General features: G+C 42.8%; 1 protein-coding gene across 5 annotated transcripts in view; it reads left to right on the top strand.

Moving 5' to 3' along the window:
- Positions 1–734: 734 nt before the first annotated feature.
- TXNRD1 (thioredoxin reductase 1) overlaps positions 735–17883 on the top strand; it is a 56104-nt gene continuing 38955 nt past the window's right edge. Inside the window, exons 1-4 of one of the 5 annotated variants that reach the window (XM_065565110.1) lie at positions 761–1020; positions 5703–5806; positions 13936–14099; positions 17329–17389. In XM_065565110.1, the coding sequence (XP_065421182.1) occupies positions 917–1020; positions 5703–5806; positions 13936–14099; positions 17329–17389 (433 nt within the window). In that variant the 5' untranslated portion in view covers positions 761–916. Of the gene's footprint in view, positions 1021–5702; positions 5807–13935; positions 14100–17328; positions 17390–17883 lie in introns of all 5 variants that reach the window. The other 4 variants (XM_065565103.1, XM_065565112.1, XM_065565111.1 and 1 more) reach the window with 4 other exon arrangements.

Genomic DNA, 17883 nt, shown 5'->3' with positions numbered 1-17883 from the left:
ATTAGGGCTGTCGATTAATCACAGTTAACTCACACGATTAACTCAAAAAAATCAATCACGATTAAAAAACGTAATTGCGATTAATCACAGTTTTAATTGCATTGTTAAACAATAGACTACCAATTGAAATATTTTTTGACATTTTTATACATTTTCTAATATATTGATTTCAATTACAATGCAGAATACAAAGTGTACAATGCTCACGTTATATTATTTTTTTTTACAAATATTTGCACTGTTAAACAAAAGACATAGTATTTTTCAATTCACCTCATACCAGTACTGTAGTGCAATCTCTTTGTTGTAAATGTGCAATTTACAAATGTAGATTTTTTTTGTTACATGACTGCGCTCAAAAGCAAAACAATGTAAAACTTTAGAGCCTAGATGTCCACTCAGTCCTACTTCTTGTTCAGCCAATCGCTAAGACATTAATTAAATTAATTAATTAATAAGGTCACAAGGGAGCTGCCCCTCATCAGCTGCTCAAGACTGTGGATTTGGGCACAGGTCAATTCACTAAACAGCTGCTGTGATTCCCCCTCCACATTTCTCCTTCCAGGGGCGAGATCAGTTTATTAAACAGCCTGACCTAAAAAAATCAAAGTGGAGCCGGGAGGCGGCCGGGCATCGTGTCCATCACTCGGTAGCTGAGGCGCGTCCGCCAGCAGGGGTCGCCTCACGCCCTGGAAATCCGCTCCAGCGCTGCAGGCACCTGGGGCTGGGTTTGTTCGCGGCTCTATTGCTATCGCAACGGGAGCTTCGTGTCGCAGGAGAGGGACGCGCGGGTCCCGCCAGCCAGAGCGCGCAGCTCCCTTCCCTGCAGCCGGGGCTTCCCCTGCGTCCTTGTCTGGTGCTGGCCGAGCAGGCCTGGCAGAGGGCGCTGCCCCTCCCTGGGAGCCGCTGGAGGAGGATGCGCTCAGAGCCGCGCCATGGGGAGCTCGGTGAGGAAGGGCAAAGCGGTGCTGCCGGCAGAACAGGCTGCCCGCCCGAGCAGGGAGCAGCCCCACCGAGCAGGTAGGCAACCTGCCCCTCGGGGGACCAGGCAGCAGCCGGGCAGGAAGGTGGTAGCAGGGAGCGGGGCTTGGCTCCCGCAGCGGAAAGTTCGCTCTGCCCGTGCCAGGTGGCAGCCGCTCCCCAGCGCCTCCCCACCTACTCGCGTCTCTCCCTACCAGGCGCCTGCCTTGCCAAGCCAGGGCGGGGGCTTCCGTGGAATCCTGTGATTTTTCTTCTGTGTGAGTATCGGCCAAGATGTTCAGCCCTGCCACTGGCTAGTGATTTGGGGTGCCCATCTTCATAGATTGGGGCTGAATCTGCAGAAGGTGCCAAGTGCCATGGAAATCAAGCCCATTTAAGATGTCCTAACTAAGCTAGGTGCCCCAAAATAAAAGCACCCCAAGTCACTAGTTGCTTTGGAAAATCTTGGCCTTGTACATAGAATAGGTGTGAGTCTCTGCATCTATATAAGTAACTATATAGACCATCTTTCTACATGTCTGCCTAATAATACATAGTTTGCAGTCAAAGTACTTGACAAATGCTAATTAATCGATAGCTCTAGTCCATAAACTGACAATGAAACACTTTGATTTTCTGGTAAAAGAATTCACAAGTCTCAGAAACTGAAGCTAAAAATTGTGTGTCGGGGGAGCAACATAAAATCGAGAGCTTTGTAGCTATCTTTCTGCTTTAATTCCCTCTTCTAACTCTGACTCAGGACTTCTTATACTGGGACTTTTTAGGTACCTGTGTATGTATTTTTGTAAAACGTAGACTGTTTAATGAAGTAAACATGTGACTGCAGACAAGACTTCAGTAATAATATATTTCGAAGATTTAACTTGAGAAATTGAATTGTTTTCTGTGATTGTTTATACTTATCAAAATCTTGATCTGGTTTATGTGAAATGAAGATGATGTGATTGATTCAATTCCGATCTATTTATGGCCAGATTCTGACAACCTGTTGGTTGGTTCTGTTTTTGTACAGCACCCGGCACAATAGGGACCTGGTCCATGAGTGGGACTTCTAGGTACTTCGATAATACAAGTAATTAATAATAATAAATGATGTTGAGTAGTACTTTACTCCATTAATAAACTAACTTAAATTGGTGGGGCTAGTCAGGGAGGACAATGCCAATGAATAAGGACATCAAAATATAGTGATTAGTATTTACCAGCATGGTAGCACTAGTCACTGAGTGCAAGATTCCTTGAGTACGTGTCCATATCACAGACATTCTTATCACCATAAATGGCACCCTGGTAGCACTCACAGCAGAGAGGGCAAATTTTGAAGTGATATGAAGACTGAATTGCTCTCTCACCCTTAGAGAGAGTCCCTCCAATCCAGGTTAGGACTGAGGCAACTAGCAGTGCAGTGTGAAGAAGCTTGCACTTCAGCTGTCCATTTTGTATTTGTTTTATGGATAAATCAAGGTCAGGACTTCCATCTTCAGTGCTATCAGCTTGGCACTTAGCATGAAGAATACATTCACTAAAAAACTGTCAAAAGTGATTTAAAAATGTAAAGGGTTTGAAATGCTGAATGGCTGGGAATTTAAAAAAAAAAAAGAAGAAAAAGCTAAGCATGTCTAGAGTAAACTAAAAGCCATTTCAAATATGTAATATTTTAATAGGGCATTCAAGGCTGAAGGAAACTTTTAAAACATTGCATATTTTTGGACTATGGAAAGTTTTTAATACACAGCCCTCACTTCCTCAAAGTTGGATATGGGTTGTTTGGTTTTTGTTTTATTGTTGCCATAGAGCATTTTTGTATATATGATACTTGGAGAATTGTCAGGACTAAAACACTTTTGTAGTTCTGTAAAATAATGCTACATTGAGCCGTTAAGCTCAGTTCTATATGAGAAGCATAGTGAAGCTGTGCTGCTCAGACAGTCACAATTCCTCCATCTTCTCTAGCTTCCCCACTTGCTCCAGATGGTAGGTAATTACTTTACCCCTTTTGGGGATGAAGAAGATCTCTCTCTGTAATCCTGGCAAACTCAGCACAGATTGGAGGTTATGCTTGCAAGTTGTGATCGTTGCTACTGAATGGCGAAGAATTGCATATCTCCTAGTATATTTATTACCTTGTCTCGCCCATCTCCACCCTGACCTGCTTGTTAGTCTCCTCCATCTGTTATATCTTACCTTTTAGGTTATAAACTCTTTGGGTCAAGGACTGTAATTTATGATGTACAATGCCTGGCACAATGGGGCAACCTGTGTGTGGTCATACGCGCTACCATAATATAAATGTTCAATAATAATCTGCTGGCTGGTGGATTTGAGAGGGGTCATGCAGGTCCATACTCTATACCAGAGGTTCTCAATCTTTTTGTTTCTGAGCCCCTCTCCACCCCCCACCCCCCCAGCATACTATAAAAACTCCACGGCCCATGTGTGCCATAAGGTTTTCTGCATATAAAAGCCAGGGCTGGCATTGGCGGGTAGCAACCAGGGCAGCTGCCTGGGGCCTCATGCCACAGGGGCCACCATGAGGCTACATTGCTCAGGCTTTGGCTTCAGCCCCAGGTGACAGGGCTCAGGGCCCTGGGCTTCAGCCCCATGCAGTGAGGCTTTGGCTTTCTATCCTGGGCCCCAGCGAGTCTAATGCTGGTCCTGCTTGGTGGCCCCCCTCAAACCTGCTCACAGCCCCCCTGGAGGCTCCGGACCCCTGGTTGAGAACCACTGCTCTATGCATTTCTCCTTGCTATCATGGGGTGGAAAGAGGGGAATATTGGACTTGCAGTCTCTCCTGTCTCCACTCACACTTGGAGCTGCAATCCAGGAGGGTCCTTACTGCCTCCTGTGGCTGCATAGGTCCAGGGCACAATCTAGCTTTAAATAAAATTCCACAATACTAGACCATGGATGCAGAGACATTCAGAAAAACAGCACTATAGCGGTTCTAGGTACTTCATTTGGTCTTGACAGCAAAAAAACAAATGTCACAAATCTTCATTTATTTAATCTGAGCAAATTTTCATAATTTTATGATTAACCCCATAGGAATAGGTATATATTTTTCTTCTTCCCATGGGCGAGATTGTGCCATAGAAAGTAGTACCTTAATGTGCTAAGAGCCACACTGAAATCTGGTAAAGTGCTGGTCATTGTGAGTAAGGGTGGGAGAATCTGGGCCACAATTGCATGGCCGTTAACAAATACATTAAACTGTCAAGTCCCTTCTCCTTGGAGCAACAACTGAAGGGTTGGTCTACACACAGAAATTGCACCAGTTTAACTAAATCTGTTTCTAAATCAATTCAGTCAAACCAGTAATCAAATTAAGCTAAATCCATATAAGGCACCCATAAACCAATTTAAGAACGTCCTCACAAGGAGGTTGCACTGGTTTAGATAAATCAGTTTAGAAACAGAATTTAGCAATTTCTGTGTGTAGACCAGCCCTAAGACTCCGATCTTGCAAACAGATGTGCCAGTGCATCTGCTTACAGGATAGGAGCCTATAGGAGACTCAACATAGCAGGGGAGGACAAATGGAAGGATGAAGTTTATTTTACTGTAAGATATCATAAGACATGCCTATTGTTGTGGATGTATCTCTCTAAGTATCATTTAAAAAAATTATACCAAAATCTGAGCCAGTTTCTAAAATTAAGGGCATGGCAGAAGTCAGCACTGGAAGTTTTTATCCTAACTGGAATAACCAAAATCTATTGAACTGCTTAAGGTGATGCTGTCAAGCCAGTCCTACTGTGCTTGTACATGCAGAGCAGAGGGTTCCCACAGTAGTAATTAGGGAATCAAAGGAACATACTGACGTTCCCACTTCTCAGGTTACTATTAAGGTATGACTTGACAAGCAAAAACAATCCCACCTAGTTTACAACCCTAACACAACTACAAATGTTTTAGCCTGAATCTAAGCATATGTCTACACTTCAAGCTGGGGGTTTGACTCCCAGCTCGAGGAAACATACCCATGCTAGCGCTGATCAAACTGGTATGCTAAAAACAGATTGCAGCTGCAGTGGTAGTGCTGGGAGCAGTCCTTTATTTCCTTCCTGTTCCAAAACCCCTAGACTGTTGTCATGGAAATCAAAGTAATGTTACAAATTCAGAATTACAGCTTTCATGTTAAGATCAAGAAAGATATTAAATAAAAAAAAAACCACTGCCAGTAATTAGCAAAATTGGCAAGGAAAATTACGACTATCACCTGAAAGGTAAATTTATTTAAGAAAAAAATGTTATAGTATATTATAATTTTTTATAATTATTATAAAAAACAACATTGCTTTTAAAGGCAGATGCTTTTCTCTTTACTCCTGCTTTTATACCATGGTATTGTAGAGTTTTCAAACAGTAAGTGGTTTACTGTACCATATAATATATATGTTTTCTGTTTTTATTTGCTTTTTAAATGTATAACCTATTACATAAAAATGCACTATATTCAAGGAACATTAAGGTTGCAAAGTCAAGCACTCAAGAGTTATGAAATGCTAGAATTAAGGTTGCCTGTGCTACTTTAATTCAGCCTTGTTGGGAGTATGCACTGTGATAGTGTCTTTAATACATCTCTCAGCCCTGATCAAATTCATCCTGCTGGATGCTCACCAGACTGCCCTGTTTCACATGCTAGGCATGTGTGCTTTTTTTTTTTTAAGCTCCCCTGCATCCCAGTTCGGTTTCAGCCTCTCTCTCTCTGGCCTCTCTAGCGTACTTCCTGGGCACAGACGCTGTCTCTGGTATCCCCAGCTCTCCGCAGACAAGCTGGAGGATGCATTTATCCCATTGCTGTGTTCGGGCAAGATCTGTTCAGGTGCTTATAGTCTAACAACCATCCTATTCAAAGACAGCCACTCAGGCACCCCTCCCTGTGTCCTTGGTGTTAAGGTGTTTGAGGCAGGTATACAGTAAAGAGAATCATAAGGGCTTAAACATACAGAGTTCATAATCTCAAACAGAATTCCTAAACTATACAGAGAAAAATTCCCCAAATCATCACACATGATTAAGGCTGCGAGTCTGTCATGGAAGTCACAGATTCCGGGACCTCTGTGACTTCTGCAGCCGGTAGGTGTGGCTGACCCAAGGGCTGCCCGAGTAGCTGGCCAGCTGCACCCTCCCCTCCCCCCAGCAGCGGCGGCAGTCCCTGGCTGCTGTCCCCTCTGCGCTAACACCAGCGGCGGTAGTCCCAGGCCGCTGCTCCCCCCCCCGAGCAGCAGCGGGTACCCGGGAGCCTTCCCCCCCCAGCACCAGCGGGTGCCCCGGAGCCCCCCCTCCAGAGCAGCAGCTGTGCCCCCAGGACCCCCCCAGAGCACCCAAGATTTAGTCAGGAGTATATAGTACAGGTCATGGACAGGTCACGGGGACGTGAATTTTTGTTTATTGCCCGTGACCTGTCCATGACTTTTACTAAAAATACCCATGATTAAATCTTAGCCTTACACATGATCACATACTATATTGTCCATAGAATCTCCCTCTCCTCCCCCCCCAGCTCCATGTCCTCATCCCAGTTTTGTCTCCCCTATCTCCCCCGCCTCCACATCTCAGTCCAAATTTGTGAGGTGCTGAGTGCTTTCTACTTCCATTGACTTCAGTAGGAGTTGAGGGTTGGGCTCTTGGGACTCAATTCCTTGTCACTGGTGTGCATGGAAAGATTCTAATTGGAATCTTGGAATGAGTTTGGTATCCGGCCCTTTGTGGGTAGAGTTGCAAAGTATTGTTACTATTAAAAATCACTTTTGCAGATTTTCTTGTGCTAATAATAGCTGGCAGAGCCCCAAAATCCAGCACAAGTTCAAGGTATAAAGATAAGGGGCCCAAATCACTGCTGTATTACTCTATGTTTATGCCAGTGTAACTGTACTGAAATCAATGAAATTACATCAGCGTAAAACTGGAGTAACTCATTGAGGAATTCGGGCCAAATTAATTTTTTCTCTCTTTGTGCTGTTTCCTGTAAACATTTCTGCCATATTATTGTATGTGTGGACTTTTAAAATATAACATAAACAATGCTTCATAGCTGTGTTCACATAGCATTACTGTTGATGGATGCAAGCTTGCAGACTCTGGGCTCAATTTTGCCCTTGCTTACATCAGTGCAATCTTAGGCCTAGTCTGCATTTAAAATTTAGGTTGATTTGGCTGTGTCACTCAAGGGTGTTAAAAATCAACACCCCTCAGAGACATAATTGAGCCAATCAAAGCCCCAGTGGAGACACCACTAGGTTGACCTGGCTACCGTCTCTCGAGGGGGCAGATTTTCTACAGCAACAGAAAAATCCCTTCCATTGCTGTACCAAGTGTATACACTACTGCACTACCGTTGCACAGCTGCAGCACTTGTAGTGTAGGCATACCCTTAATGACTTCAGTAGTAACTGAGAGCAGGATTTATCCCTTAGTATATGAACTGCCAGCACATTTTCTTGCCAGCCTAATGCTCATTCCGTTTGCATGGTTTTTTTTTATTCCTGTGTGTTTTGTTCAGCCTTGTTAACCTAAACTCTTGAAGAACTTTATTTCACATTTGTTTTAACCCAGATAAGTCAGATGGCATAACCACTTTTAAATGATTTCTGAATAGATGCATTTTGTAAGTTGGATGATGAAAAAATTGGAGGAAACTGTTGTGACAGCGCAACTCTTTAGTGACGTCAGGGCTCAGCATTTCTCCCTCTGGCACTGGGGGAGCCTGGGGTAAATCAGTCCTACTCTGGAGGTTTAGTTCTTCACCTTGGCTTATTTACAATATTTACGAGGAGGCCCGAGGTTTGGCCTTAGGGCTTCTTTAAACAAACAAACAAACAAACAAACAAACAAAAAAAGCATTTCCTAATTCCCACTGGAGTATGCCTCTTCATATGCTGGCTACCAATTGCCAGCCGTCCTCTCTAACCTATTCTGTGCCCAGCTATGTTGGGAACCAATAGGGTGACCAGATGTCCCGATTTTATAGGGACAGTCCCGATTTTTGGGTCTTTTTCTTATATAGGTTTCTATTACCCCCCCCCACACACACACCACCTGTCCCGATTTTTCACACTTGCTGTCTGGTCACCCTAGGAACCAAGGTCCTCCTCCCCAAACAGAAATAAGCACATTTCCCTTATAGAGAAAAACAGCTCGTTTTTGGAAAAGCCTCCCCCCTCACTGCACACAGTCTTTCTACTGCTTCCTCCCCTCACCCTCACTGGAAGAGATTTCTAAAGGTCACAGGCTGTCCTTAATTAGACTCAGGTGTTTATAATTAACCTGAGGTAACCTTTTCCAGGTCATATTAAAAGGACTTCAATCATTCTAAGACTGATATACCTGCCTTCAACCACATATTTATCCTTTTATAGATAAGCACAAGAGAAGAGGTGCTCATTAATGGAGGTCCATTACTATAATGCTCTCCTAATAGAAATGAACAAGCTATTTACAGTTTAAATTGCTGAATGAGATATTTGAGTTATTTTAAAGCTTATTTTTATGTTTTAGTACAAATTAAATGAAGGTGAAATACATGCCATAGAAAATGCACTGATATTTCTGCATCATGTGTCCAGTATTGAACAAAAGGATTTTATTCACTTTGTTTTATTCTGAATATTGTCATGTCTTGAATTTAATAAAGTTATAATATACCACCCTTTGAGAACTGTCAGGTCTGCTTTGTCATGCTGCTAAAACCTGACAGCTTCCAGATTGCAAATCTCTAGGATTTGGACTCTCTTCTATGGCTGACTCATTCTACACTTCGCCTCAAAACACTTTCAGAGATGCTGGGACACTACCTAGGAAGAAAGCTTGGTTTCCTTTGACCACATTCACTTTTGATACTTGGTTGATGGTACTCTTCCTTTTGTGCAAAGTACTTCCCTGTGTTTGCTTGTGATGTTCTGTGTCACTAAAATGCATAGTAAATAATAGATAGAGATGGTGCAGGAAGGAATAGTTTTACTAGTGTGCATGAGGCAGTGTTGTTTAGTAGATAGAGCAGTGGACTAGGACTCAGGATTCTATTCCCAGCTCTGCTTGGTGACCTTGGACAAGTCACTTCAGTCCTCTGTGTCTTGGTTTCCCCACCTGTAAAATGAGGATGATGATACCGAATTCCTAAGCACTTGGGGCTAGATTCACAAAAGTTTTTAGATGCCTAAGTCCCAGTTTTAGGCTCTTTAGTGATCCACAAAACTGTTGGACTCTGTAGGCGTCTAAAAAGGCTAATTTCATTCTGAGTATTAACAGTAGTGTCATGTGGAAGACATGGAAGTAATTGTCCCACTGTACTCAGCACTGGTGAGGTCTTATCTGGAGTACTGTGTTCAAGTCTGGGCACCATACTTTAAGAAAGATGGGGGCAAATTAGAGAGAGTCCAGAGGAGAGCAACAAAAATGGTATAAGGTTTAGAAAAGCTGACCTATGAGGAAAGGTTAAAAAAAAACCCGGGGAAGCTTAGTTTTGAGAAAAGAAGATTGAGGGGGGATCTGATAGACTTCAAATATGTTAAGGGCTGTTATAAAGAGGATAGTGCTCAATTGTTTTCCATGTCCACTGAAGGTAGGAGAAGTAATTGACTTAATCTGCAGCAAGGGAGATTTAGGTCAGATATTAGAAAGTTTTTTCTAACTATAAAGGTAGTTAAGCTCTGGAACAGGCTTCCCAGGGAGGTTGTGGAATCCCCATTGCTGTAGGTTTCTAAGAACAGGTTGGACAAACAACAGTCAGAGATGATTTAGGTTTACTTGGTCCTGCTACAGTGCAGGGGACTGGACTAGATGACCTCTTGAGGTCCCTTCCAGCCCTACATTTCTGTGATTCTATGAGAAGAGTGAGTGTGAGTGTGAGTGTGTCTGTGAGGTGGTGGGAACAGGCCAACCAACCAAAACATCTCCTTCCCAGAGCTGTGGAGGGAATACCCCCTGCCCCAGCCTGACCCTCCTCTTCTCCTCTCACACCTCACCCTCGCGCACACCAGTTTGATCATCTCTGGAGCCTATGAACCAGAACCAGTTCACCACAAGAGATTGCCCACTAAACAGTGTATTTAGAGATTACAAATATTGCAGGATTTTTCTTGATAGGACCAAGATAGCAGTTAAGAATGGGGGTGGAGGGAACAGGATGACTAAGGGTAGATAAACATCTGCCAAAGAGTTAAGGGGGTAACAGATTCATAGATTTCAGGGCAAGAAGGGACCATTGTGATCATCTAGTCTGGCCATAGAACTTCCCCAAAATAGTTCCTAGAGCAGATCTTTTAGAAAAACATCCAATGTTGATCTAAAAATTGTCAGTGATGGAGAATCCACCGCATCCCTTTGGTCCAGTGGTTAATTACTCTCACTCTTAAAAAAAATTATGCCTTATTTCCAATCTGAATTTGTCTAGCTTCAACTTCTAGCCGTTGGATTGTGTTATATATTTCTCTGCTAGTTTGAAGAGCTCATTATTAAATATTGTTCCCCAGGTAGATACTTAGACTGTAATCAAGTCACCCCTTAACCTTCTTTTCGTTGAGCTAAATAGACTGAGCTTTTTGAGTCTATCACTATAAGGCATGTTGTCTAATCCTTTAATTATTCTCATGGCTCTTCCCTGAACCCTCTCCAATTTATCAACATCCTTTTTGAATTGTGGGCACCACAACTGGACACAGTATTCAAGCAGTGTTTGCACCAGTAACCTCTCAACTCCTACTCAAGATTCCCATTTCTGCATTCCAAGATTGCATTAGCTCTTTTGGCTACAGCGTCACACTGGGTTCTCACGTTCAGTTGATTATCCACCACAGCCCCCAAATCTTTTTCAGAGTCACTGCTTCCCAGATTATAGTCTTCCATCCTGTACGTATGGCCTACATTCTTTGTCCCTAGATATTTACATTAGGGATATAAATAACATGTAAAAACAGTAACCGTGTAGCCGATTAAAATTCTATCGGTTACACAGTTAAACATTTACTCGGGGAACTAGCGGTGCAGGGGGTGCTGCAGCACCCCCACATTTTACGTGGGGCTCTGCTGCCACCCCCGGGGATCTCTGCTACTGGGAGGGACTGCGGGCGTGGGGCTGGGAGCCCCGAGGGACACCGGGCGTGCCAGGGTGTCGGGCAGCAGCAGAGCCCTAGCATAGGGCGGCAGCTGGGATGCCAGCCGTGCAGGGATGCCAGGATGGTGGGTGGCGGGGCCGGTAGCCTGGAGGAACCCCGGGCCCGTGGGGCAGCAGCCGGGACCTTGGGTGGAGTTTAATCGTTAAGCTTGATGCTTATTGGTTTCTGTTATCAGCTAACCAGTTTACCGGTTAAACTCTTACATCCCTAATTTACATTTAGTCATATTAAAACACATACTGTTTGCTTCTACCCAGTTAACTAAGCAGTCCAGATTGCTCTCAATTGGTGACCTGTCCTCTTCATTATTTGCCACTTCCTCAATTTTTTTGCCACTTCCTGCAGACTTTTTCAGTGATGATTTTATGTTTTCTTCTACGACACTGATACGAATGTTAAATAGCACAGCACCAAGAACCAATTCCTGCAGGACCCCATTGGAAACACACCTGCTTGATGACGATTCCTCATTTACATTTACATTTTGAAAGCTCTTAGTTAGCCAGTTTTTAATCCATTAAATGTCTGCCATAAGAGCTAGTTGTTGTTGTTGTGGTTGCCCAGTTTTGTGTTGACCACAATAACTATGAGCATCAAAGCAGGAAGCCCAGATATGCAGGTCATCTCAAACAAGTGACAATAGAGACTTTATAGAGACTAATCACATAGTTTGTTTAGGCCACTTACAGTATGCTGCATCTTTTTATTCATGTTAAAATGATCTTCCATTGTTCAGAAGTACATTAGTTATATAAAAACAATAATTGATATGGGTATGTCCAAAAGATCATGAAATGTTAGATTATATAATGGTTTGAATTTTATTAAATGTGAAATATATTTATATTTTAACTATTATTTGCATCTCTATGAAAGATAGTTTTCTATTACATTATATGTGTATTTGGTGCTTTACAAATAATTAAAAGACACAGTTCTAACCATGAGGAGTTCACAGTTTTAGGACCCGATCCTGCAAACCTGTACTCGTGTATGCAGTTCTTACACATACAAGTAATCCCATTTAGTTTGTGGGATTGGGTTCCAAATTCAAACATGACATGACAAGGATAAATAACAAATATTAGGGAGGTAATGGAAAGACAGGACAAATGATACCATTAGTTAATGTTTGTATGAAAATAGTCTGAAAATAGACTGTCCCAGATCCACAAAGGTATTTAGGCTCCTAACTGCTACTGAAATTGATGAATCAGATCCTAAGTGCTAAGAATGAATGTTGTTCCTATAGGATGGTTCTTATAAGTTATAACTAAATGTGTCATAAAGCTTTTTATGAGATCTATTATTGACATTTGTTATACTACAAAGCTATGGTAGTTCTATATTTAAGTTTATTTTAACCAGTTTTATTTACTTTAAAATAAAATGAGTGATGGAAATGTTCAGATACTGGAGTAAATCAGTATTAGTAAATAATTAGTAGTAAATTCTGTCATTAAGAGGGGTATTATTAAAGTTTAGGAGCTATTGAATTAATTGCTACAACCTTGTTCTATACTAGGCTTGTGTAATTTATATTGTGAATGCTCTGGAAACATTTAAGATGAGCACATAATCTATTTACCCTCATGTAAAACATCTCCATTAACATTAATTAGAGCCTCATGACTAAATCCCCATATGCTTCACTGAAAACGTGGCACAGTCATGTGGGAAAAGAATATGAGAAAGGTTTAAGTCTGTCTTGGAACATTGATGCTCAGCTGATGATGCTGAAGGCTCCAATTCTGAAATGAGATCTGAATAGGTGGACCCCAGTAATTAGGTTCTACAAGGATTCAGGGATCTTCCTGCATGGATCCAATTGCCGGAACAGAGCCAAATCCTGAAAGCTTGCCTCAGTTATGATTTCTAGGGCAAAAAATGTGAATGGTAAGGAGTCTTCATAAAATGTCATGCAGTGAAATCCTGGCCTCATTGAAGTCAGTGGGAGTTTTGCCATTGGCTTCAGTGAGCTCAGCATTTCATGCTCTTAGGCTGTGTCTACACTTGGAGTTAGGGGTGTGAGTCCCAACTCATGTAGACATACTCACGCTAGCTCTCTTTGAGGCAGCACACTAAAAACAGTAGCTGCGGTAGCATGGGCAGCTGTGAGTGGCAGCACAGGCTAGCCATGCCAAATATGTGCTCATGGGGTTCAGGTGGGTTGGTACTCAGGGCAGCTAGCCAGGGCCGCCCGGGGGGGGGCAAATGGGGCAATCTGCCCCAGGCCCTGGGCCCCGCAGGGGCCCCCACGAGAGTTTTTCGGGGCCCCTGGAGCGGGGTCCTTCACTTGCTCCGGGAGCCCCGGAAAACTCTCGTGGGGCCTGGGCCCCCGGAGCTTCTTCTGCTCCGGGTCTTCGGCGGCAATTCAGCGACGGGGTCCTTCCGTCCCGGAACCCGTCGCTGAAATGCCTGGTCTTCGGCGGCCGAAGACCCTGCCGCCGAAGACCCCAGGCCCCCTGAATCTTCTGGGCAGCCCTGCAGCTAGCCCACGCTGCCACTTGCTATTGCCATTGCTACTGCAGCTACACCGCTATTTTTAGCACACTAGCTTGATGCAAGCTAGCACAAGTATGTCTATATGAGCTGGGAATCAACCCCCCACCTCCAAGTATAATCATACCCTTAGACTTTGCCTGCTGGTGGGTGAGGGGGACAGAGAAAGAACAATGGAACCAGGTGACTAAAAATAGGGAATTGTTTTTAAAAACCCTTTGAAATAAATCATTAATATTTTAATTTCATCTGAACCTCTTATCAGCATGTCATCTTTATCATAAACCATTTTACAATCTGGTTTTTGGTTACTCTGCTTTGTTTTAATTTCTTATAGCAACAGAAGATTATCACCATGAAGCTCAGACTGCAAACAATGGACAAGCCATTACAGCTTCCTGCAAAAATAAAGATACAGACCTGCAGTTTAAAATACAGGCCTACATAGATAAAAACACTGTTATGATCTTCAGTAACACAGCGTGCAGTCTGTCTGCTAAGGTAAAATGTTAATTTTCATGCAGAGATATACAGGATTTGTCATATCTTACAAGTTCACTGTTCTTCATTTCACTAATGTAACTGAGTTGCAAGATCCCATTGACTTCAGCATGGCTCCACATGGGCACAGGAGTCTGTCCATGTGAAGTCATTTTCAATGAAACAGGTCTTAGTTGCTGTCTCCTCTACTTTTCCTAGTCCAACCATAGCCAGAACCATCTTTCTATTTTTTTCCCTGCAAAGTGTATGTCTGGTCTCTAATCCCAGCTACAGATTGCTCCTGTGTCTGGCACCCATCCCGCTGTCCCTGACAAATATCTGGTCCTGACCTTCCAGCTCATAGGCCTCAGTTCAGCAAAGTACTTCAGCATGCGCTTAAGTTTAATTAATTTAATTTAATTTATGGAGATATCCCATCTCCTAGAACTGGAAGGGACCTTGAAAGGTCATTGAGTCCAGCCCCCTGCCTTCACTAGCAGGACCAAGTACTGATTTTGCCCCAGATCCCCAAGTGGCCCCCTCAAGGATTGAACTCACAACCCTGAGTTTAGCAGGCCAATGCTCAAACCACCGAGCTATCCCTCCCCCCTACTTTACTTTATGTTTACTTCAGTGGGACATATTTAAGCACATGCTTAAACCTAAGCATATGCTGAAGTGCTTTGCTGAGTGAGGGCCATAGAATGCTCTGTTTCCAGATGTTCTCCACCTGGAAATTAAGCCGCAAGGGCTAAATTTTGGCTCTTAATCTCAGCCCATTCATTCAGGGCCTGATCCTAAATTAGAGTTTTCCTACTGACTTCAAGGCTTTGGGTCAGGCTCTCAGATAGGTGACCCAGATGAGATTTCTTATTAATTCTGGTGTAGAATTTATCATCCCTTTGTCAATGCCTCTTCTTGAGTTACCTTGCTTCTGTAATACCCTTGCTCTGCTATTTAGAGATTTCTTGAAGAGTTAATTTATCTAGTTTGTCCTTTGGAGAAAGAGAACTGTGAAGAGTAGTTTCTGCCTTTTTCATGTATTCATTGGGTTTGATTAACTAAGGATTATCTTTCTTTTAAAAGATGACCGCTTTTTCTTTCTGTTATGGATAAATTGTTTAACTCCTATGCAGGTTGAGAAGTTCCCAGAAGGAAATTCCCATCTACATAAAGATATTTCCTACTTATTATTTAACTACCTGCATATGCCTCTACACATTAATTGTATATTTTTACTCTAATGGATGTAATTAAAAAAGAATTTAGGTTTTCTAAAAAGGGGAACAGAAGTTTTTATTTCAAGTTAATAAATCAATTTTAAAAATGATGGGCAATTGGAATAAGATTTTGTACATTGGAGTCTCAAGTCCAGGCCCACACATTAGCAGAGGGATTTATCTTAGAGCACAGCACCATTGTTCCTGTTAATTAGGGCTTCTGTTTTTCAGGATTTATTTTTAGCAATTTTTGATTCATTATTTTTAATTTAGCAATTTTATGTAGATGTCCAAAAATCAGGGCACTAAGGGGCTTTCTCTTTGTATATACTGTATGAAAAGATTATTTATTAATGTTCCTAGTGCACTTTAATGTAGTACGGTTTCAAACAGTGCATTACATGGACCAATTAATGCACAACACATTAGAGCAGTGGTTTTCAAACTTTTTTTCTGGGGACCCAGTTGAAGAAAATTGTTGATGCCCATGACCCAGCAGAGCTGGGGATGAGAGGTTTAGGATGAGAGAGGGGCTCAGGGCTGGGGCAGAGGGTTGGGGTGAGGGTTGCGGGGTGGGGCCAGGAATGAGGAGTTCAGGGTATGGGAGGGAGCTCTGGACTGGGGCAGGGTGTTGGGGAGTGGGAGAGGGTGAGGGCTCTGGGCTGGAGCTGAGGGGTTTGGGATGCAGGAGGGGCTCTGGTTTTGGGGGGGCTCAGGGCTGGGGCAGGGGGTTAGGGTGCAGGAGGGAGTCAGGGCTCTGGGCTGGGGTTGCTGACCAAAGCCGCTAGGTCCCAGTGTGCTGAGCAAGGCAACCCAGTGCCTTACATGCCGCGACACAGTAGAGGGTCATGACCTAAACTTTGAAAAACACTGCGTTAGAGTGCATTAGAAATCACCGCCATAGTGTGCATTACTGCTCCATGTAGACAAGCCCTTAGATACAAGTAAATATTTCCAGAGTTTTTCCAGTGTTTATTGAATAGGCACTGATTTCTTTTTTTTGTCAGTAGTGTTTTATTGGTGTTATCAGTTAAAACTGAAAACCAGAAGCCCTACTGTTAATGTACAGTATTTTTAACTGAATTCTAGCTCAAGTCATCCGACATCTTGCTCTTACTCAAATCAAGCTTAACTTTGGATGGAAGCAAGATTGGGCCCTAAGACTTTAAAAGCCACAGAGTTGTGCTGTGGCTGTTCTGCTAAGATTATATCGTTCTAGTACTTGTGGTCAATAGTAAAATGAAACGTATAATGGATAGATAAGATACTACGAGTGTCTGATTTTCTCAGGGCATTGATTATACGGACAGAGTGGCAAAAATGAAGGGAAAAATAAGACATATTGAACTTTGGTGTTCACCTCTATTTTTAAGGAGTCAGAATTAATGAATACCTTGCCTGACTAACTTCTAATTTGGCAGAACAATCTACCTCACTCCTCACTTACCAGTTATGAGGTTAACATGACTCCTTTTTAATGGATTTTAGAGGGCTCGTCAATATTAAATTTATAACGAAAACTCAAGGCCAGATTTGACCCTGCATCTGAGTTCTGATTGGCTTAGGGAGATGAGTGTAATGGAGGAAGGGCATTGGGTAGCCAATTCCAGCTCCCTGATCCTGTGGGCCAGTTTACACTGGTCCCAGCCTCTGGATGAGTTAGAGCAGCCTTGGAACTGCTCTAACTTATACCAGTGGCGTGTGGCCCATAAGAGAACTTAGTGGAATTTCTTGTGCAAGACAGTAACTGCTCAGCATTGGGAGTAAGGCCCAGTGTGTCCCAGAGACTGGCTAAGTGACTTGCGCAAGGACACAATGAGGTAGTGGCAGAGCCAGGAAGAGAACCTAGGACCTCTGAGTTTTTTCTCTAGCCATTCATCTACATTGCCTCTCAGTGGGAGGATTTTTATGGGCTAGATGTAGATAGCAGATAAGAGGATAGGTGGGTGGCCTAGTAGAGGGAAGAAGGAAAATTTCAGTGTTCAGTGCTTTGTATTAATGTCAATATTTATTCACTGTGCTTTATGCAGGTGAAGGAGCTGTTCAAATCCATGAGTGTTCCCTACTGTTCACTTGAGCTAGACCAGACAGGTGAGGCTCTTTTGCAGTTGAGTTTTTTGTATGCAAATAAATATACTGAAAGTCTGCAAGCACCACAGTCTTTCTTAATATTTCCTGTGACTACTTCCTCATTGGCTGTATCTGCAAACAATGAGATTGCTGTTCTTCCTTGTAGTCTAAAGATGAACTTTTTTTGTATCTCTTCCTCATGGGGAGCATAGATGTTCTTTTAAAACAGGTGAAACATTTCCTCACCTGCCTCCTCAGAACTGCCTAACATGTTAAAGCTACAGTCCCAAAGGGGATTCACTGCTGTTGTGTGTTTCATTCTGCTATAGCTATGGCTGGGATTTACAGGATGGTGTCGGAAAATGATAGTGATGCTCCCTTCCTCCTATACTGCTTTTTATTTAACGTTTTAGCCCCTATGTGAAAAGGTGAGATGGTAGTGAACTTGCTTTTATATGTACAGGGCTTCTCAAACACATTAAACACAAGTAACTAAATGGAGAGGTGAGACTGTA

Source organism: Chrysemys picta, chromosome 1, assembly GCF_011386835.1.
Source record: "Chrysemys picta bellii isolate R12L10 chromosome 1, ASM1138683v2, whole genome shotgun sequence".
Taxonomy (NCBI): Eukaryota; Metazoa; Chordata; order Testudines; family Emydidae; genus Chrysemys; species Chrysemys picta.
Note: the sequence above shows the minus strand (reverse complement) of the source record. Positions and strands in the feature narration are given on the sequence as shown.